The sequence below is a fragment of the Moschus berezovskii genome, chromosome 4 (assembly GCF_049115385.1).
Source record: "Moschus berezovskii isolate FMDL1 chromosome 4, NW_MosBer_1.0, whole genome shotgun sequence".
Taxonomy (NCBI): Eukaryota; Metazoa; Chordata; class Mammalia; order Artiodactyla; family Moschidae; genus Moschus; species Moschus berezovskii.
Genome location: NC_142463.1, coordinates 115,456,768 through 115,479,522, shown reverse-complemented (window position 1 = coordinate 115,479,522; position 22,755 = coordinate 115,456,768). Strand labels below are relative to the sequence as shown.

The following is a 22,755-nucleotide window of genomic DNA, read 5'->3' as shown; positions in this document are numbered from 1 at the left end:
CTCTGGGGCACAGGTTCAATCCCTAGTTGGGGAACTAAGATCTCACATTTAAAAATTTTTTTAAAAAGATGCTTGCTTAAACATAGTATCCCCAAAATAAGTCTACCTTCTCAAAAAATTTGCATACTAATTTCATAACAGTTTCTCAAGTTATAAACATTCTTACTATAACCTAGGCAAGTTGATCATTTTGGTAAAAGTTTTTTTAAGTTTAAAACTTAAATTATAAAATTAGTTTTGCATATCAACATAAACATTCTGAACTAAGGGATATGAAAAAAGGGGACAATCCTCATGAAGCTTACATAATCTTAGTTCAGCTTAGTCACGTCCAACTCTTTGCCACCCCATGGACTGCAGCACTCCAGGCCTCCCTGTCCATCACCAACTGGGAAACAAAATGGATAAATGTGAAATAATTGAATACCAGGCAAGAATTTGAAGCTGGTTAATAAACTGGAGAACCAAAAATGTCCTTAATCAAGAGAGTGACACAAAGAAAAGGCTATAAAATGCCCTTGCAGCAATGTTCACTAGACATGAAAGGCAGGAGATGAGTAAATGCTGAGATGAGGTGTTGGGCGTTTCAGTAGTAAAGCAAGTTTAATGGACTTCCCTGGTGGTGCAGTGGGAAGGAACCCGCCTGCCGATGCAGGAGACACGGGATCAGTTCCTGGTGTGGGAAGACTGCACATGCCACGGAGCATTAAGCCCATGCACCACAACTATTGAACCTGCACACCTAGAGCCTGTGCTCCACAATAACAGCAGCAACGCACAACTGAAGAGCAGCCCCCCGCTCTGCGTAACTAGAGAAAGTGCGCGTCAACAGAGACCCCGTGCAACCATGTAAGTAAATTTATACAAGTAAACAAGTTTAGACAAAATAGTACAGCAAGTTTAGGAAATGGAACAGTCATGCTTATTTTCAACTCCATCTTAATTCATTTGCTATCTGATACTTTCCTTATTAGCATACTTATATTACTATATTAATGTAAAGCCAATAGAAATACCTGTAACATGTGCTTGTGATAACTACAGTTGTATTAGACACATGTAAGCAGTTTGGAGTTAACCTGGAATAGATGTTACAGCTGCTGGGGAGAAAGAGATTAATCAGGGAAGAATTAGATTACAGAAGTTTAGAAGTGAAGAAAACCTTAGAGTTTCAGCTTTCATGTTTTTTTTTTTTAAATCATATTTGTAATAATCCTAGAGTGGAGAGGGGTTTTGAACAAAGCAATTTAATAACAGTGTTGAGACTAGCATTTAGGTCTTCTGACCTCTAGTTCAGAGTGTTTTTCCCAAGTTACAGTACTTGTGCTTGGAAGATCACAGCAGCTTTTGCACAGGTACGACTTTAAAAGTATGTGCCCTATATGTCAAGAAAAGAGTAAGTACCTAATCTGCTGCTTGACACAGTACTCAAGTGTGTTTAGGAAGCTAAGGATGAAAGTCATGAAGTGACTTTTTTCATTTAGATGTGGTTTCTCCCTTTTAAATTTTATACTTTATCCTGAATGCTTATAAGACAATGACCTTGGCATTGAAACACGTATGTTGTCATATGTGAAACGAATCACTAGTTCAGGGTAGATGCATGTTATAGGATGCTCGGGGCTGGCGTGCGGGGATGACCCAGAGGGAGGATAAAGGGAGGAGGGAGGTGGGAGGGGGGTTCAGGAGGGGGAACTTACGTAAACCTGGGGCGAATTCATGTCAGTGTATGGCAAAACCAACCAATATAATATTGTAAAATAATTTGCCTCCAATAAAAAATAATTAAAAAAATAAAAATTAAAAAAAATAAAAATTAAAAAAAATAAAAATAAATACATGTCCATAAAATTAAAAAATAAAAAGGTAAAAAAAAAAGACAATGACCTTGGCCATACTTACTGTGTGTATGTCTATTCCTACCTCCAGCCTAAGGCCCAGTCAACTACCTTAACAGCAAGGGCTGGTCCTAATTTATCTCTCTGTCCTCCACGGTGCCCCAGATAGGATCTTGAACAACAGTAGATGCCCTCTAAGTGGTAAAGTAGGTTTGTCTAAGGCAGTTGATGCACTCTGGCAGATCTAAACAGAACAATTCCAGAGGAGGGAAGGGATGTCTGGAGTTGTCTTTATCTGAGCCTCCCCCAACTACACACGATTTTCTGTGTAAAGCAAAGGCTATAGGTCAGGGAAGTTCAATTCAGTCGCTCAGTCATGTCCAACTCTTTGTGACCCCATGGACTGCCGCACGCCAGGCTTCCCTGTCCATCACCAACTCCCAAAGCTTGCTCAAACTCATGTCCATCGAGTTGGTGATGAATCCAACCATCTCATCCTCGGTTGTCCCCTTCTCCTGCCCTCAATCTTTCCCAGCATCAGGGTCTTTTCCAAGGAGTCAGTTCTTCGTATCAAGTGGCCAAAGTATTGGAGTTTCAGCATCAGTCCTTCCAATGAATATTCAGGACAGATTTCCTTTCGGATTGACTGGTTGGATCTCCTTGCAGTCCAAGGGACTCTCAAGAGTCTTCTCCAACACTACAGTTCAAAAGCACCAATTCTTCAGCGCTCAGCTTTCCTATACTCCAACTTTCATATCCGTACATGACTACTGGGAAAACCACAGCTTTGATTAGATGGACCTTTGTGGCAAAGTAATGTCTCTGTTTTTTATTATGCTGTCTAGGTTGGTCACAGCTCTTCTTCCAAGGAGCAAGTGTCTTTTAATTTCATGGCTGCAGTCACCATCTGTAGTGATCCTGGAGCCCAAGAAAATAAAGTCAGCCACTGTTTCCATTGTTTCCCATCTATTTGCCATGAAGTGATGGGACCAGATGCATTATCTTAGTTTTATGAATATTGAGTTCTAAGCCAACTTTTTCACTTTCCTCTTTCATCAAGAGGCTCTTTAGTTCTTCTTCAATTTCTGCCATAAGGGTGGTGTCATCTGCATGCCTGAGGTTATTGATATTTCCCCAGGCAATCTTGTTTCCAGCTTGTGTTTCATCCAGCCCAGTTTCTCATGATGTACTCTGCATATAAGTTAAATAAGCAGGGTGATAATATACAGCCTTGGTGGATTTTTTCCCGATTTGGAACCAGTCTGCTTTTCCATGTCCTAACTGTTGCTTCTTGACCTGCATACAGATTTCTCAGGAGGCAGGTCAGGTGGTCTGGTATTCCCATCTCTTGATTATTTTCCACAGTTTATTGTGATCCACAGAGTCAAAGGCTTTGGCGTAGTCAATAAAGCACAAGTAGATGCTTTTCTGTTCAGGAAAGGTAACTCTACAGTAGCATTTTTGCTTAATTCAAAGTCCAAGAGTCGTTTTTTTAACCGATTTGATTAGGCTAATATCGAGTTCTAAGTTTTTGGCCCTGTGATAGTTTTAATGGGGTACCGGAAATGTGAGATAGCCAGTACATTCTGCAGAAAAACATGCCTCTAGGATCTGAGAGAGCAGGAGTAGACAACGAATGCCTAAGTTTTAATCCCCAGCCCAGAAGCTAGGTATGCGGCAGTGAAGATGACGGATGAAAATCCTTGCCATCATCGTGCTTAAATTGCAAAGGGCTTAAGGGGAGATAGAAATGATAAATAAGTAACACATATAGTACGTCAAATAGAGGTAAGGGTTGAGAAAAATGGAGGGAAAGTGGGCAGGATTTGTATGTGTGTGGGAGGGGTTGCAGTTTTATTTAGTGAGGCCAAAGAAGGCTTTTCAGAGAAGGTGACATGTGGGTAAAATACTGAAGTGAGAGAAAACTGCCATGTTGGGTATGCCGTAACTGCCTTATTGATTACAAACGCACAGCTTCTGGTGGCTCGCTGGCAGTTTGTCCCAATTTGGCATACCCACAGCTCTGGAAAAAATAATAAGGAAGCCAGGTAATGTGGGAAGTAGAAAGAAAGGAAGCCAGGCCAGTACAAAAAACAAACAAACAAACAAAACTGGCAGAAGGTAAGAGTAAACTCACCTCTGTTAGGTCAACGTGCCAGTAGAAAGAAGAAGGGTGTCGGGGGTGGGAACCGGAGCCTCCGGTCCCTTTAAAAATGGCGGCCCGGCACGGACCAACAATACCATTGGTTGCGCGAGCAGAGGGGGCGGGCGCGGGGGCGGGGCGCGCGGGGCAGCGGAGTCCCACCTCCTACGGCAAGTCAGAGGTGGCAAGATGGCCGCGGCTGAGGGGGACGGCGGTGTCCAGGCCGAAGCTGACCGGGAATTGGAAGAGCTTCTGGAAAGTAAGAGCCCGTAATGGGAAAGCCCCGAAGAGGGCGGATGTAAGGATCCATTCAGGGGGTTAGGTAAACCTGCGATGTTTGGGGCGGAGCAGGAAAGGCTCTCCAAGGGCTGGACGGGGGCGGAGAGTCTGACTGCGACCCTCGAGAAAATCTCTGGGTCACCCTCTCCTTCCTCTGCAGCGGTAGTTGAGGAGTTCTCTCTGGGTCCCTGAACGGCCCACACTGTTGATCTCCCTGCCGGAGGGGAAACTAACCCAGAGGACGTTTCACGATCCCTCTCCAAACTCCCCTTACTTTAGATTAGTAAGTTCTTGAAGTCTGACTTTCTCCCAGCCAGCAGCAGTATTTGATCCTCGGGGGGGCAGCGAACCGAACAACCACGGATTGCTTCCGTTAACTATTAGCAAGCCCGTAGTGCGTTCTTCCGTGCACTGTCCTGCCCTCCTTAACAGAAAAGACACTCCTTTCTTTCTCCCTGTCCTTTGATCCACCAGGCCCCTTTCCAGTTCTTTCTTCACATCTGAGCTCAAACCCTTCCCATTATTTTGAAAAACAGGGTGTGATAGCCTCAGGGGAAGACAGTTCACTCTTGAAAGAAGGTGGCTGTACTTTTCCTCCTCAGCCCTGCCATCCACTCCTCCTCTCTGGTTTGGTTTCTTGCCCAGAGTAGGGCTGGTGTCTTCCCCTCCAGGCCTGGCAAATATAGTGGTGGTGAGAACACAGGCTTTTCAGGGTAGAGGTGAATATTTTTTGTCTCTTGCTCAGTCACAGAGTGGGCAGGCGGAAAGATGAACGGAAACGGTGAGAAGTGCTGAGTGGCTGTGTGAGTCTGCCGAGATGAGACCACAGGGAGCTCTAGGAACTCCGGGGAGGGAGACCTAAATGGAAAGAGAAGAGAGTTCAGTGCCCTCCGGTGGAGTATAATATGGAGTCCCTCAGTTTGTACCAGGACCCACGGGAAGCTGGGTGAAACATCTTAAGGCTTCTGCTCTCTGCCAAAGATTATTCCTTGTAGGGCTCCAGAGTGAGTTCTAGGGGGGGTTAAGGACATCTGTGTTCTCTGTTCCCCTTGAATATCTGTATGGGATTTCTATGAACCATTAAAGTGTGGCAGAGAGGCATTGTGTAGATGAACTGTCGTCTTGCAGCTTGGAGAGATGCTTTTTCCACCTTAAGAGATTTCTTCCCCTACAATTACAATAAATTAGGCAATGGGGAGGGGGGAGGGAGAAGCTTAATGAGGAGTGGGTCAGGAGAGGGAGACTCATAAAAAGGAGAGCATTTTAGGAAGGTTGGCAGCTTGAAAGATTGTTTTCTTAATGCTTTGCTCAGAAACCCCTCTAGCCTTGCATTCTCATCCACCATCAACACATACACTGTGTCTCTTGTCTCTGAAGGTGCTCTGGATGATTTCGATAAGGCCAAACCCTCCCCAGCACCCACTCCTACCACCACGGCCCCTGATGCTTCAGGGCCCCAGAAGAGATCGCCAGGAGACACTGCCAAAGTATAAATTCCACCCACTTAAGGGATGGGGAGGGGATGGGCATGCAGCTCCAAGCAGAGGTGGGGCAGGCCCTTGTGGGCCAGAGGGGAGTCGGGGAGGGTGCCTTGGCCTCACATTGCTGAGTGCTCTTGCAGGCCTCAGTCCTTGTGAAACAGGGACTTGAGATTGAGTAGAGGGATCTCAAGGAAGTTCTTTAAGAAAAGCACAGGTTTAAATGGCTGGATTAGGAATGCCAGTCCACAGTCTTCCCTCAGTGGCCAGATGCCTTTTTGCTGTGCTCATAGAGAGAAGTAGTCAGAATGTCCAGTGGAGGCGGGTTGGAGGGAAGCACTGCATCTCCCAGAGCCACTGCCTGTGACTTCTGTCAGAAGCCATGTACAGTGGGGTGCCAAGTAAGAGATGTACTTTGGCCACATTCTCCCCTGCAGGATGCCCTCTTCGCCTCCCAGGAGAAGTTTTTCCAGGAACTGTTTGACAGCGAGCTGGCTTCCCAAGCCACTGCAGAGTTTGAGAAAGCAATGAAAGAGTTGGCTGAGGAAGAGCCCCACCTGGTAGAGCAGTTCCAAAAGCTTTCAGAAGCTGCTGGGAGAGTAGGTAAGGAGGGGAAACAATGGGAAATATCTGAACAAACCTCTTGGGTTATTGTCCCTTGACAACACCAAAATTTTTTGTAAAAGTTGACAGCAATTATGATACCACTGCCATGGGATGGGGGAGGAGATGGAAGGAAAAATGAGACCCTGTTTAATGAAAGGGGTGAGATAGGTTGGAAAGTAACTGAAAAGATTATTGAAAAGTAATAATTTTAAAGATCAGTGTTAATGTGGGTGTCATTGTAGAGAACAAACTGAGACACAGTCCATGTAGATTGGTGAAAATAACTATGAAGATAAACGTAGAGTATTCAAAGATTTGGAGGGTAGTAATTCACCCATAAATGCTCCATGTCCAAGCTGGTAACCAGGTCAGTCTAAGCAAGCAAACAGTTAAAATCCTGAATGACTTAGGCTCTTTTCATCTCTCCTAGGCAGTGATGCGACTTCCCAGCAAGAATTCACCTCTTGCCTAAAGGAGACACTAAGTGGACTAGCCAAGAATGCCACTGACCTTCAGGTGAGGGGGAGGAGATGGGGAACCACAAGGGCCCCACTCACAGAGACTTCACCAGCAGTCTCAGAAGACAGACTCTTGTGGCTATCATCTCAAGTCTGTTCTTGCCTCACTATTTTGCTACAGGCATGTTTATATAGTTCTTTCCCACCTGAAAAGTTGGTAAGTGTCCCAGGAAGGTGGTATACTTGCTCATTTCTCTTCTGTCTTTTCTAGAACTCTGGCATGTCAGAAGAGGAACTGACCAAGGCCATGGAAGGGCTGGGCATGGACGAAGGGGATGGGGAAGGGACCATCCTCCCCATCATGCAGAGTATCATGCAGAACCTACTGTCCAAGGATGTGCTGTACCCATCACTGAAGGAAATCACAGAAAAGGTTTGTGAACTTCTGTTTATGCTTTGCCTCCTTATGCCTCATTGTATCAACTTCCCTGGGCTACTTTGTCTATTTAGAGACTGTAAAGACAGTAACTCAAGTGTACAAGTTCATCTGTTTTTTTCTCCTTTGTTTATTTATTTGGAGGGGGAGAGTTAAGGAGGAGTTATGTCTCCAAGAGAATAAACCTACTTTACTGAGGATATTTACGGTAGAAGGGGAAATCCTTCAGCTGTATTAATAGTTTTCTGTAAACAAGTCTAAGACTCTGTTGTTGTCTGATCAGCTCCTTCTTGCATTTACAATTTCATTCATTTCTCCAACAAGATTTCACTGATGGTTTACTGACTTTATGCTGTGAACAATTTTAAGAGTAGTTTAAATGATGGTCTCTGCCATCAAAGAGTTTCTAATGTTACTGGAGAGACTTAAAAGTTGTTAAACACAAAAGAAGGAATATGTGACTGAAACCGTATGTGGCCCTTAAGGCCTCAAATATTTACTGTCTGGCTCGTCACAGAAAAAGTTTATCATCCTCTGGTGATCATAAATGCTAGCATAGCCAGGTGATCTGATTGAAGTCAGTGCTACTTCTCATGGTGAACTTGCTTATTTAGTTTTTCCTTCTCCTCTGTTTCTGGCCCCTTCATGTTCTTTGCATTTTATTACCCTTACTTCTCCATTGTTCACGTAATTCTTCACCACACATTCTCTGTTTACTTAGTATCCAGAATGGTTGCAGGCTCACCGAGACTCTCTACCTCCAGAGCAATTTGAAAAATATCAGGAACAACATAGTGTCATGGGAAAAATATGTGAGCAGTTTGAGGCAGAGACCCCCACAGACAGTGAGGCCACTCAGAAGGCTCGTTTTGAGGTGGTGCTGGATCTTATGCAGCAGGTAAGGCCTCCTTTTGCTGTCTGCCCGCTGCTACTGTCTGCTTGGGTGTTCATTGCAGGAGGATCCTGAAAGGAGGCCACAGTGCCAAACCAAAGTGGAGGAGGGACCACAGGGGAGGCCACAAAGCATGGTCTTATCTCATGTTCCTCTTTATTTTCCAGCTACAGGATTTGGGCCATCCTCCAAAAGAGCTTGCTGGAGAGATGGTGAGTATACCATCTTGTATACTTTAATCTGAGCCCAAGTTTCCATTATTCTGTAACCTTTAGTGATTCCACCTAAGGTAATAATAGTGGCTGCAGGGGATAGACCTTCAAAAGCTCTAACTTTTTTAAATGGGAGGAGTTATCTGAGTCCCTTCATCTCTTCTCCAGCCTCCTGGCCTCAACTTTGACCTGGACGCCCTTAATCTATCGGGTCCACCAGGTGCCAATGGCGAACAGTGTCTGATCATGTGAAACACAGCACGCTTTCTTCCCTGATCCCCAGCCATGGGGGAACGTCTGGAGTCAGCAGAACCACTGAGAACTGAGGCAGGAGTGTCGTCTGCCGGAGTGGCTGCCCACTGCCGTCTTGTCATCCCACCCAAGATTGTGCCATACCAGCTGAGGCTTTTTCTCTTTGTAGGAATAAGGCCTGTTCTGCAGATCATTACTGTGAACCCTTTCCATTGTGGTTTCTGCTGCTAGCAAAGGCCCAGCTACCTTCCAAGTGAAGGAAGGCAACTCTTTGGGGGCAGGCACCTTTTCCCTCTCCCAAGGTGATGTCACACAGGGCCACACTGATGCTCACTTTTGTGCCCTGGGTCTTCGTGCCTTGTCCCTGCCCCCTCTCTTGGACCTGGGGAGCAGGGACAGAGTCCTAAGACTGTATTTCTATACTTCTCTGAAGCAGGGCCTTTGGAAATGAGTGCAGAGAAACAGCCTGGGCTGGGGCCGTAGGTGTGTCACCACACCCTCTTGCCTTCAGACTGTTCTGAATTCTCTAAAGTAACTGGGGGGCTTTTGCATCTAATCACAGGTTGAAAGAGAAGCCCTGGAATTCTCTGCTCTCTAGGTACAGAGTTCTTAGCTCCCTATCCAGCCTGAGAACTCAAGCAGCTGCCCTGGTTCTTTCTATAATGCTATGTGATCTGGGTGAACTCAGCCCTTGACCTTCCTTTACCCCCTACCTCTCCTCTCATCTCTCTACTTTAAATACCTCTTTGTTTCAACCCCTCTCTGAGCCCAAACCATGAGAAAAAAGGGCCTGTCCTGTTTCCCCTGTTCTAGTCCATCCACCACTCTCACCAGCCCTGCTCTCTCGCTGGCAAGTGGATATAATTATAGTGTCATGTCTAGGAAATGAATGACTGTTCTTCCCCAGTTGCATAGTTTTCTTTTACACATTCTCACTTCTGATTTCTTTGAATGCTGCCCATTGATTCAGGGAGGTAGCTTGGGAAAAGGGAGGTGGGATGCAGCCTGTGCCCTTTTTCCTGACAAATAAATATTCTGAGTGAGGACGGTAGCCTGAATTTCATCCAACTCTTTTCCTAATCTTCCTCAGCTTCTCTAAGCTGCTGTGTGAGGTATGTTAGCTTACCATGGCTGGGTTCTACCATCATGTCTCTTCCCAGCTCAGTTTGCACCTCAGTTGGTAGAGCAGACTGAATGACCATCTTTCCTCATTTTCTCTGTTTTTGAAACCTTTCAATTGGTATTGTATTTTGACATTTTACATTATTACGTTAATGTTAGTAATGTAGTGTTAATATGCTTTCTAAAATTTTTTGTTGAAGCTGACCTTGCCTTTCACTGTGGGAGCCAATGGATCTGTAGATCTTGGGTGCCACATGTTGGTGGCTACTGTGGTTCAGACCAGCTGGCTGTCCTGGTTCAGCACTCAGAAAATAACTACCAGAGCAAATTTATATTTACCATTTGTGGCACTCTGATCACCTGACATGACACTTTCCCTTGCGTTAAGACTTTTCTTCCCTTAAGATCCCCCACACGTTCTGTGGTGTTGATGAGGAAGGAAATATTTTTAAGACCTCAGGCTGTTTAGGAAGGTCTAGCTATTGTACCTTAGAGTAGGGAAGAGCCCAGGCCTGAGTCTGAGACTCCTCACCTCTGCAAGAGATGGGAAGGTACAAGCAGACCTGTGATAATGGTCACAGGACACGAATGGCCAAAATTCTCTCCTTATAGCTCTAGCCAAACACTGGAGGAGGATGGGAAGGGAGGCGGGAAGAACGAAAGGGCCCTGCCCACTGAACCATGTGCCAGTTTTCTTTACACATTCTTACTTCTGCTGTCCTGGCCAGGACTTTCTCCCGGAACCTAAACAGGTACCATCTTAGTGTTGTTCCTGAGACATTCATTTTCATTTTTATTTTGATTGAACATGAATAGATTGGCCTCAGGTTACTATCTGTTCCAAAAATACTATGTGAGCTATTCTAGGGCTCATGGAAAGATAGAGCAGTCTTTCTCAAACTGGTAAAGGTCCTTTGGTAAAGGACCAGGTGTTTTGTTTTATAAGTATCCTGTCCTTTGTCCACCAGTATGTTTCCATATGCACAGTTCATATGTGGGCTACCCACCATATAAGTTTGACAACACCAAATTGACTAAATCCCTTCTGCCTGATAAAGCCACTCCTTATGCATTCAGATATTATAGCAATGTCAGAATGCTAGGGACTTCCCTGACAGTCCAGTGGTTAAGGCTCGACGCTCCCAGTGCATAGGGCACCAGTTTGATCCCTGGTCAAGGATTTAAGATCCCACGTGCCACATGGCACAGCCTAAATAAATAAATATGAAAAAATAAAATGCTAAAAAGTTTCTAAAAATTGAATTTCTAACTTGTCTTGTCACAGACTGGTAAACTACTCACAGATGAGTACAAATTTCCAACCACCTGAGTAGCTCTGCTCTGGGGCCCTCCTCACTCAGTCTCTCCACAAATGCATCAGCCGAATAGATACATTTCTATACTTGTTCCATGTGAGTGTTGCTTTTAATGAACTTTTTCTTTAGCAAGAATGTGTCACTGTAAGGAAGTTTCTAAATTTTTCTAGCCTTCCTTTTGTTACTTAAAAAACCATTACAAAGCTTAGCTTTCAGTTGTGCATGAAGTGTTTATGCTACTGTCAGACTTTCAAGGAGATGCCTCCTTGTTCTAAAATTCTGTACGTTAGAAAACAAATTCGTGGTTGTTTAGATGGTTTAATGAATTAAGAATCAAGTTAATACTGTGACAGTGGGGTCAATTTCCTATGATTTTTGGAACATCCTGGTAAGGGCCCCATGTGTATGTACTAAGTCACCTCAGCCGTGTCTAACTCTTTGCGACCCCATGGATTGTAGCCTGCCAGGCTCCTCTGTCCATAGGATTCACCAGGCCAGAGAATGCTGGAGTGGGTTGCCATGCCTTCTTCCAGGGGATCTTCCTGACCCAGGGATCGAAACCGCAGCCCAAGGATCCCATGAGGCACTTATAATATGCTATTGAGATAGCTTTTTGGGAGCTTAGGAGAAATGATGGCCCACAGTAAATCAGGTAGAGACGATAGACCGTGTGAGAAGTGATCAAAAGTCTTAGCGGAACTATGCATGCAAGAATGAATGTATATTTCATTGGAAATCCACATGCTGACTGTTTCTCAGGAAGGCCTTGGGAAAATTTTTTATAAAGGAAAGGCCCTGATGAAGGGGTCACCAGCATGTGTGGGAAGTTAAGAAGGGTTGTCTCTGGGTGGAGGCTGATGGAAGAGGATGTTGTTTAAGAACTGGTTTCCCTGGCAGTGGTGGGGATGATCGGATCCCAGCGTTTGCCTCTGAAAGCAGAGACCCAATGGCAACACTTCACTCTCAGAAGCAGAGTGAATGAATTTCCATAAGGGCAGCATGGTCAAAGAGGAGGAGACTAATGGAAAGTGAGTCCCAGAGGCCACAGACAGACAGTCAAGGAGGATAAACCAATTTACATGTAATTAAGAGTAACCAAGAATGGTTGAACAGAAGACTGAGGTCAGTAACTTCAATGCAAGGTCACAGATCCTTGCCCAGTTTCTAGGCTTGAGGCAGTTCTCAGACTAAACCTCCTCAGTTGACTACATCATTTACTTAGTTAACCACACACTCAGGAAAGAAGACTATCCACATTTTTTTAGTTGGAATACAAGGATACAGGGTCTGAGTTGACACTGAAACCCAGGGACTTAACAGCACTGCCGCACACCTCCTATCCCTGCATCCCCCCACCCCAACCCAATCACAGTAGGAAAATATGGGATCGGATAATAAATGGAGTGCTTGCCCAAGTCTGTCTCACAGTGGGTCCAGAAATCCATAGTCATTCTTCCAGTTGCCATAGGTAATCCGAATGGACATATTTGGCAGTCAGCAGAAAGCCCCAAATAGGACCCCTAAAACGACACCCCCACCTCTGCCAAGAATAGTAAATAAGTAATATTGCATTCTGGGGGAAGTGGCAGCAATTAGTTATACTCTTCAAGAGTTAAAAAGGGTACAAGGTGTTCAGTTCAGTCGCTCAGTCGTGTCCGAGTCTTAGCGACCCCATGAATCACAGCACGCCAGGCCTCCCTGTCCATCACCAACTCCCGGAGTTCACTCAAACTCATGTCCATCGAGTCGGTGATGCCATCCAGCCATCTCATCCTCTGTCGTCCCCGTCTCCTCCCGCCCCCAATCCTTCCAAGCATCAGACTTTTCCAGTGAGTCAGCTTGTCCAGGGTGTTGGTCCCCATCATATCCTCGTTTAGTCTCACCATCTGGCCCTTGCAAACACCGAGTGAGATGGTGGACTAAAATGGACTGCTGTAAACTTGCACAGTTAGTAGTTCTGACCCTTACAACTGTAGGGTCTGCTCTGGCCCTTACAACTAGGACTTGATATTCTGGTTGAACACACTGAATCTTACATTGGATGAGCTTCATCTCTGGCTTGTAAGGATGACAAGACTCTTCACCTGCAAATACATGTTGAGTCCACAAGAGAGAAACACACTCCCTTGTGGGCCATCTCATAAGAGGCTGGACACATTTACTGGAGAGTGACACAGACTCTGATACAGGTATGTGGCTCTTAATTTGTACTATTTGGCCTTTTTTTAACAGAAAGTTTCCCAATCTAGTGAGTATGTTCTTTCAATATTAATCAGGAAGAAGTATCAGAAGTAGTTGGAGTTACAGTTGATGGTCAACAATATATGTTTTGGTTTTAATACAGAGTTATGTTAGTTCTCCCTCTCTCTGTCACAGTACAGTCCAAAAGAATCTGGATGTTCTGTAATATATCCCATTTGTTTGCTTTATTAAGCTTATGCTACTCAGGTATTGAGGATGTGTTAATCAGATCTGATGAAAAAATGGTGTCAGTTATTCTGGATTCCTCGTTGAGATACATACACTCCAGAGGGTAGAAGATAAATTCTTGGGCCCTGCCATGTTGGTTAAGTTTCTATGTGTCCAGTGATCTTTTCTAAGGTAAATATAAATTATTGTATCTTGTGCCTTTTACCCTAAGCAGCACAGTACTTTGGCAGGCATATTACAGTTTTGGAGGCAGCATAGTCTGAGCTTGGGAATACAATGATGGCCTTCACAGCAGGTCCAGGCTATCATACAAGCAGTTCTGCTGCTTGGGTCATAACACCTGGAAAGTTCCATGGTACTCGAGGTACCTGTGGCAAGAAAAGATGTGTGAATTGTCTGGCAATCCACAGTAGAATCCCAGCACAGATCTCTGGGGTTCTGGAGTAAGGTGGTTGTTTCTGCAGTAATATTTCACCATCGCAAAGCATCTCCTGGCATACTGCTAGGTCCTGAAAGAAATTCAGTGTCTGAGCACAGAATATCAAGTGACTATGTGACCAGTTGCCCATATAAACAGCATGTTATTGTCAGACATGCCAAGTCATAAGATTGGGTGGATACAATAACAATATATTTTACAGTGGAAATTGTTCACTTTGGAAGAAGCCCAAGCAAACTTGGCACAAGTAAATTTCATATTACTTGTATCTGTTGCACTAAAACTTTTCTTCTAACTCATACCTATGGCAACATAAGAATTCCTTCAACCCTTTGACAGAGGAGGAAAAAGTCCAAGTCTGGTTTGTGGATGGTTTAGCTTGATCATGTTACGGCAAACTAAGCCAAGTAAGGACTGCTGCTTTCTCAATAGACTTTTCCTGAGTGGTCCTGAATCCTGAGAGACAGTGATGAGGGGAAATTCTCTCAATGAGTAGGACTTTAGGCAGTTTACTTGACCATCCACTTTGGAGAAAGAAGTGGCTAGAGGCAAGGATATACATGAACTCAGTCAGTGGGCTGGTTGGTCAATGACCTAAAAGGAGCAAGATTGGAAAATGGGGTCTGGTAAAGAGTGTTTGGGTGGATCTGTGAGAATGGGTCTTGTTTTCACCAGAACGGTACTAAATAAATAAACTGTATGCATAGGATAATTTAGTTGGGACAGTTTGAGCTATCCTGGTTCATGCATAGTATGTTTATAAATAGAATCTCCGTGGTGGCAGAGATGGAGGCTGTTTTTCAACCTGTTAACATGAATTCCTTTCTTACCCAGGCTGAGCTCTGCTGTTTCTAAATGTCTATCTTGTCAGCATCAAAGAGCAGTGCTGATCCCCTTGTTAAGTACCGCTGTTCAATGAGAACAGCTCACCATTTGGTGGCAAGTTGATTACATCAAACCTTTTCCATTCTGGAAGAAATAATAGTTTAACATTCTGATCAGGACTGATATATATTTTGCTTTGTCTGTAAGTGCCTGAGCGATTTACTGGCATTGGGTCCTACGTAAGAATGCCTTGGAACAAGGTACTCAGTTAATGGCAGAGCAAGTACAGTAATGGGCACATGACAGTGGGACCCACTGTTCCTATCAAATGCCTTTTTACCCAGAAGCTTCTGGCCTGGAAGAGTAGTGCGATGGCCTTTTGAAGGTGCATTTGTGGTGCCAGCAAGGATGGAGTACTGTCCTTCACAATACAGTATAAACCTACACGACCATAATAGGTGCTTTATCCACAAAAGGTAGAATTCATGGGTTCTGGAACCACAGGGTGGACATAGGGGTGACCCTATTCAATATCACTTCCGTGAGCCACTTGAGGCATTTGTACTTCCTGTCCTTGCAACTTTAAATTCTGTGGGTCTGGAGATCCTGTTTCCCAGAGTGGAGATGCTTCTACCAGGCACAGCGTCATCTGGTCACTTTGGGCTCCTAATGCCAGCATATTATCAGGCAGAAAAAGAAATTGCCATGTTATGAGGAGTTAGGATCACTTTTACATTATGAATACAAAGAGAAAACTGTTTGATGCACATGTGATCCCTCGGTTAACTTTTAGTTCTCCTATACTCAATTTTAACTGTAAATAACTAAACACTTATGGCCTGGTAGGGCATGATCTCCAGGGGCCCAGAACCCTTAGGGATGAAGACCTGGATCTTATCAGAGGTAAGTCATCTAGACTAACAGGGAGATGAATCTGAAATAGGTGTCATTGAAGGAAGATGATGAATGTCATCTGCAATTTCTGGACCAACTGCAACCCCTCTTGTGTTTCCAGAAACTGTGACTAACTTGACTTGTAGAGAAACTGCTTAGAGAACTTAATGTACAACACAAATGGCCCCAGTATAGTAAACATTGTGGTACTCTGTCCAGAGCCTCTTTACCAGGAAGTGAATGTTGGCTGCTAATAGCTCACTGCTGCATCTTCTTGGGAATCACTCTCTGCCAACAAAAGCCACTTCTGGAAATTCCTGGAAGGTTGTTCCTTCTCAGGGATAACACCACAGTCAATGGTCTATTAGTTCCTGTTCAGAAGTCAGTCAGGATTCTGATAGGGATTGCATTATCAGTGATGATATGTAATTAGTAATTGTGTTGTCAGCAAATGATACTAAGGTACAAAATTCCTTGTTCTTTCCTCAAGGTGCAACAGATGAGCCATTTATGTGCCAAGAGTTCCCAGTGGAGGCTAAACTTATCAGCTGAACCTGTATCTTTGCCTAACTCTTCCTCTTGTCCTATCTTGATTCACTCACTCCATTACAGGCTTCACTTGAGAGCACTCCCTCAATAAACGACTTGCACAGAATCCCTTTCTTGCACTCTGCTTCTAGGGACTTCAACCTAAGACAAGAGAATAATAGTGTCAACTGAGAGATTTGAGTGTGACAGAAGTAGAGCAAAGAGCAAGTGTTGAGTTCAGTTTGGGAATGTTAAGGTGCCATTGGCTGGAATAGAAGAGAACATCCTCAATCTGGTAAACTACAACTACACAAAAAATCTACAGCTAACATCATACTTAAGGATCAGGAACAATACAAGGATATCGGCTGTAACCACTTCTAGTCAATATTTTGCCAGAGGTTTTCGGTTCAGTTCAGTCACTCAGTCGTGTTCAACTCTTTGTGACCCCATGAACTGCAGCATGCCAGGCCTCCCTGTCCATCACCAACTCCCGGAGTCCACCCAAACCCATGTCCATTGAGTCGGTGATGCCATCCAGCCATCTCATCCTCTCTCGTCCCCTTCTCCTCCTGCCCTCAATCTTTCCCAGCATCAGGGTCTTTTCAAATGAGTCAGCTCTTTGCATCAGGTGGAAGTACTGGAGTTTCAGCTTCAGCATCAGTCCTTCCAGTGAACACCCTGATCTCCTTTAGGATGGACTGTTTGGATCTCCTTGCAGTCCAAGGGACTCTCAAGAGTCTTCTCCAACACCGTGGTTCAAAAGCATCAATTCTTCAGCGCTCAGCTTTCTTTATAGTACAACTCTCACATCCATACATGACCAATGGAAAAACCGTAGCCTTGACTAGATGGACCTTGCTGGCAAAGTAATGTCTCTGTTTTTTAATATGCTGTCTAGGTTGGTGTTAACTTTCCTTCCAAGGAGTAAGCATCTTTTAACTTCATGGCTGCAATCGCCATCTGCAGTGATTCTGGAGCCCAGAAAAATAAAGTCAGCCACTGTTTCTACTGTTTCCCCATCTATTTGCCATGAAGTGATGGGACTGTATGCCATGATCTTAGTTTTCTGAATGTTGAGCTTTAAGCCAACTTTTTCACTCTCGTCTTTCACTTTCAGCAAGAGGCTCTTTAGCTCTTCTTCACTTTCTGCCATAAGGGTGCTGTCATCTGCATATCTGTGGTTATTGTTATTTCTCCCGGCATTCTTGATTCCAGCTTGTGCTTCATCCAGCCCAGCATTTCTCATGATGTACTCTGCATATAAGTTAAATAAGCAGGGTGACAACATACAGCCTTGACGTACTTCTTTTCCTATTTGGAACCAGTCTGTTTTTCCACGTCCAGTTCTGGCTGTTGCTTCCTGACCTGCATACAGGTTTCTCAAGAGGCAGGTCAGGTGGTCTGGTATTCCCATCTCTTGAAGAATGTTCCACAGTTTATTGTGATCCACACAGTCAAAGGCTTTGGCTTTAGTCAGAGGTTTTAGTCAGGGCAATTAAGCAAGAAAAAGAAAAGACATTGAGATTGGAAAGGAAAAATAAAACTGTATTTGCAGATATAGGAAATCTTAAGGAATCCATTAAAAAACTATTAGAACTAATGAGTTCAGCAAGGTTGCAGGACTTAAGTTCAATATACAGAAATCAATTATATTCCTATGATTTGCAGTGAACAGTCCAGAAAAGTGAGGCTCAGAAAACAATTCCATTCACAAAAGCATCAAAAAGAATACTTGGGATTAAGGGAGAAGAATACTTAAGAATAAATTTAACAAAATAAGTACTGTTAAAACTACAAAATATTGTTAAGAAAGATCTAAAAAATGTTCACGGAGCACATTGTTAAAGTGTCACTACAGATCTTCCTCGATTTACTATGGGGTTATGTCCTGATAAACCCATTGTACGTTGAAAATATCTTAAGCCAATACATTTAATACACTAACCTACCAAACTCATAGGTTAGCCTAGTCTAATTTAAACATGCTCAGAACGCTTACATTAGCCTGCAGTTGGGCAAAACCATCTAATACAAAGCCTGTTTTACAATAAAGTGTTGAATATCTCATGTAATTTACTGATACTGTACTGAAAGTGAAAAAGAATGATTTTAAGTGTATTGGTTGTTTACCCTCATGATTGTGTGGCTGACTGGGAGCTGTGGCTCACTGTTGCTGCCCAACGTCCTAAGAGAACATCCTACCACATATCCCTAGCCCAGGAAAAGATCAAAAGTCAAAGTACAGTTTTTACAGAACGTTTATCTCTTACACACCACCATAAAGTAAAAAAATCATAAGTCGAACCTTTGTCAGTTGGGAACTGTTCTACTCCCTAATCTCCATATTCAATGCAGTCTCTATCAGAATCCTAGCTTACTTTGTGGAAACTGACTAATTAATCCTAAAATTCATATGGAATCACAATGGACTCAAGAAAATAATCTTGAAAAACTTACTACAAAACAATGATAATCAAAACAATGTGATGAGGGCTTCCATGGTGTTCCACTGGTTAACAATCTACCTGCTAGGGCAGGGGACACAGGTTCTATCCCTGGTCTGGGAAGATCTTACATGCCATGGAGCAACTAGACCTGTGAGCTACAACTACTGAGCCTGAGCACCTAGAACCCGTGCTCTCTACAATGAGAGAAGGCCTGCTGCTGCCGCTAAGTCACTTCAGTCATGTCCGACTCTGTGCAACCCCATAGACGGAAGCCCACCAAGCTCCCCCGTCCCTGGGATTCTCCAGGCAAGAACACTGGAGTGGGTTGCCATTTCCTTCTCCAGAGAAAGCCTGCAGGCAGCAACAAAAACGAAAAAATAAATTTTAAAAATAAAAATGTGATGGCACATAGAAAAGACATAGATACAAGTGGAGTAGAATTGACTCCAAAAGTAAATCTATGTATCTATGGTTAACTGATTTGTTTTACAAAGGGGCCAAAACCATCCAATGAGAAAGAACAGTCTTTTCAACAATTGCCCTGGGACAACTAGATAGCCACATGCAAAATAATATGTTCAATCCTTACCTCACACCATATAAAAAAATTAACTCAAAATAGCTAAAAGTAATAACCATGTCCATGAAATTCTCCAGGCAAAAGTACTGGAGTGGTAGCCATTCCCTTCTCCAGGGGATCTTCCCAACCCAGGGATCCAACCCAGGTCTCATGCATAGCAGGCAGATTCTTTACCATCTGAGCTACCAGGGAAACCCAAGAATTATATAGGACCCCAAAAGCATGAGCAATAAAAAGAAATTGGACCTCATCAAAATTGAAAAGTTTGTGCTTCAAAGGACACCATCAAAAAAGGGCAAAGACAGCTCACAGAATGAGAGAAAACATTTAAATCATTTAACTGATGAAGGATTTGTATCTAAGTATGTACTCTTACAACTCCATAATAAAAAGACAAGTAACCCAATTTAAAAATGAGCAAAGGAGGGCTTTCCTGGTGGCTCAGTGGTTAAGAATCCGCCTGCCAGTGCTGGAGATCCCACATGCTGTAGAGCAACTAAGCCTATGTACCACAACTATTGAGCCTGTGTTCCGGAGCCTGGGAGCTGCAACTACTGAGCCCATGTGCCACAAATACTGAATCCCAAGAGCCCTAGAGCCTGTTATGTGCAACAAGAGAAGCCACTGCATCACTGCAATGAGAAGCCTGCACATCACAACTAGTGATTAGCCCCTACTCGCCACAACTAGCGAAAAGCCCGAAAAGCAACGAAGACTCAGCACAGCCATAAATAAACAAAAATTTTTAAAAGAAAAGTGAAAGTCCCTGGGTCGTGTCCGACTCTCTGTGACCCCATGGACTGTAGTCCATGGAATTCTCCAGGCTAGGAAACTAGAGTGGGTAGCCTTTCCCTTCTCCAAGGGAGCTTCCCACCCCAGAGATCAAACCCAGGTCTCCCACATTGCAGGCGGATTCTTTACCAGCTGAGCCACCAGGGAAACCCAAGAATACTAGAGTGGGTTTTTAAAAGAAAAACAACCTATTATTTTAAAAAGTGAGCAGAGGACTTGAATAGACATTTCTCCGAAAGAAACAAAAATGAGCAATAAACACATGAAAAGATGCTTGACCTTGTTAGTCATCAAGGAAGTGCAGATCAAAAATCACTTCAAACCCACTAGGATGTCTAGAATCAAAAAGTTATTAAACATTGGTAAAGATGGGAAAAAAACTGTAAACTATGCATTGCTGGTGTGAGAGTAAAATGGTACAACAGCTTCAAAAAGCACTCTGTCAGTTCCTCAAATGATTAAACACAGAGTTAACCACATGACCCAGCAATTTAACTCCTAAGTATATGCCCCAAAGAAATGAAACGTATGTCCAAACAAAAACTTGTAAATACATTTTTATAGCAGCATTTTTTTGTAATAGCTGAAAGTAGAAACAACACTAACGTCCATCAACAGATGAATGGCTGAATGTATACAATGGAATATTTGTTTTAAAAGAAGTCCTGTTACATTCTATACAATGGGTGAATTTTGGAAGCATGCTAAGTGAAATAAGCCAGTCACAAAAGGCCACATACTATATGATTCCATTCATATGAAAGTCCAGAATAGAGAAATCTATAGGGATAAAATAGATTCGTGGTTTGAGAGTTGGAGGGAGATGGGGATGGGAGGTGATACCTAAAGGAAACTGAGTTTTTGTGTTTTTTTTAAGGGGATGAAAATTATTGAAAATTGACTGTGGTTATGGTTGCACGTATCTGTGAATGTACCCAAAGCCATTCAATTGAACACTTTAAATGAGCGAATTGTATGGCATGTGAATTTCATCTCAATAAAGCTGTTTTTTAAAAAGTGCCGTTGGCTGTCGGGTGTGTCAGTCTAAAGCTTGAAGGAGAAGCCTGGTTTGGAAATAAATACGTGGGAGTCATCATTATGTGGGTAGTAGTTTGAAGTGAAGTGAAGTAAAAGTCGCTCAGTCGTGTCCGACTCTTTGTGACCCCATGGACTATACAGTTCATGGAATTCTCCAGGCCAGAATCCTGGAGTGGGTAGCCTTTCCCTTCTCCAGGGAATTTTCCCAACCCAGAGGTTGAAACCAGGTCTCCCGCATTGCAGGCAGATTCTTTACCAGCTGAGCCACAAGGGAAGCCCAAGAATACTGCAGTGGTTGGCCTATCCCTTCTCCAGCGAATCTTCCTGACTCAGGAATTGATCTGGGGTCTCCTGCATTGCAGGCGGATTCTATACCAACTGAGCTATAAGGGAAGCCCTCATCTCTTAAATGTCACCTCAACAGAGGTGCCTTCCCTAACCACATATGTAAAAGAGCACACCTATTTGGGTAACCCACTTTTACCCAGCTTTATTTTTCTTTACATTTAATATTTAATATTGTCTGCATGGCCTTCTTCTCCCCCTGCACTCCCAACCCCTGCACTAATAAGTTCCATGAATGTTGGAATCTTGGTTTGTTTTATTCACTACTGTAGCCCCAGTACCTAGATGAGGCCTTACATGTAGAAGGAATTCAACAGTTGTTGATGGAGTGAATGAAAGAATGAATAGAATGTTAAAACATTAGATGGTTAACTTTGTGTTCTAAGTCCTCTTAGGTGATGGGGTTATAAAGAAGAAAAAGACATTGCCATCGCCCTTATAGAGCTTATAGTCTAGTAGTATAGATTACAAATATATAATTAGAGGTTAAATATTATATGTAAAAAATGGTATAAGATGCAGAGTGAAAGGACAGAGGATGATGATCGTGTAGGATATTATAGCTGGAATGGTTACGAGTTGTCTCTCTGAGGAAGGAGTATTTGGATAGAGATGTGATTGAGTGTACAGAATAAGTCTAGTAAAGATCTGGGAGGTGAACATTCCAAGAAGAGGGAACAAGTGCCAAAGCCCTGGGGCTCTTCATACTCTGGTCAAGAGTGACAACAAGAAGGCCAAAGGGCTAGAGCAGGGTTAAAGGTGAAGTAGTATGGGAGAAGACGAAATCAGAGAAATAGGTGCAGTATCATGTAGGGCTTTCCTTGGAGGCCCTTTTGAGCATTTTGATTTTTATTGTGTGATGCGAAGCTTTTGAGCGAGTGATCTGGCTTACATTTTAAAAGGTCACTCTGACTGCCCTTATTTAACTAGTAGGGCAATAATGGAAGTAGACAAACCAGGTTGGCATCTATTGCAATAGTCCACTTATTATAATAATGTCTTATATTAGGAATGTAGTGGTAGAAGAGATGACAAGGAGCCTTGCACCCTGGGCTTCCGGTCCCCCCCCCCACCCCCGGCCTGGCAGCTGGGTGTAACCTTTTCACGGGTCTTCTGCACGCTTCCTTCAGGTGTCACAAGTAGAAAGAGTGAATACCTCCAGTCCCATTCTTGGGAGTCTTCAAAGCACTACGCTGCTTCAAAGAAAGCCTCTTGAATAGCTTAGCTGCACCTCAGGCTTCTTAAAAAATGGAGCTCCCAAGGGTAAATAGCTCTCAGAGGTATAGAAACCACTTAACAAGGTCCTCACAGGAAAGGGGGTTTCAGAAGAAATCTAGAGACAGCTGCTTGTTCCCAGTATTCAAAAACGGGGGGAAACGGAGGTAGTTCAGAAGGTTGCCTG

The 22,755-nt window shown here is 43.6% G+C and overlaps 1 protein-coding gene across 1 annotated transcript; it reads left to right on the top strand.

Annotated features, from left to right (window-relative positions):
• Positions 1–4,144: 4,144 nt before the first annotated feature.
• On the top strand, positions 4,145–20,989 carry PEX19 (peroxisomal biogenesis factor 19). The gene is made up of 8 exons (XM_055402319.2): positions 4,145–4,240; positions 5,638–5,747; positions 6,176–6,341; positions 6,775–6,860; positions 7,074–7,235; positions 7,960–8,136; positions 8,298–8,342; positions 8,511–20,989. Exons 1-8 carry the CDS (start codon positions 4,171–4,173, stop codon positions 8,592–8,594), a joined length of 900 nt encoding a protein of 299 aa, XP_055258294.1. The 5' UTR covers positions 4,145–4,170; the 3' UTR covers positions 8,595–20,989.
• The last annotated feature ends 1,766 nt before the right edge of the window (positions 20,990–22,755 follow it).

Bases quoted from the DNA above. Each gene is read 5' to 3' on its own strand.
- PEX19 (XM_055402319.2), top strand. From the start codon at position 4,171: ATGGCCGCGGCTGAGGGGGACGGCGGTGTCCAGGCCGAAGCTGACCGG. The intron at 5,748-6,175 runs GTATAAATTCCA...TCTCCCCTGCAG, and splicing joins CGCCAGGAGACACTGCCAAA to GATGCCCTCTTCGCCTCCCA. The intron at 8,137-8,297 runs GTAAGGCCTCCT...TTTATTTTCCAG, and splicing joins TGCTGGATCTTATGCAGCAG to CTACAGGATTTGGGCCATCC.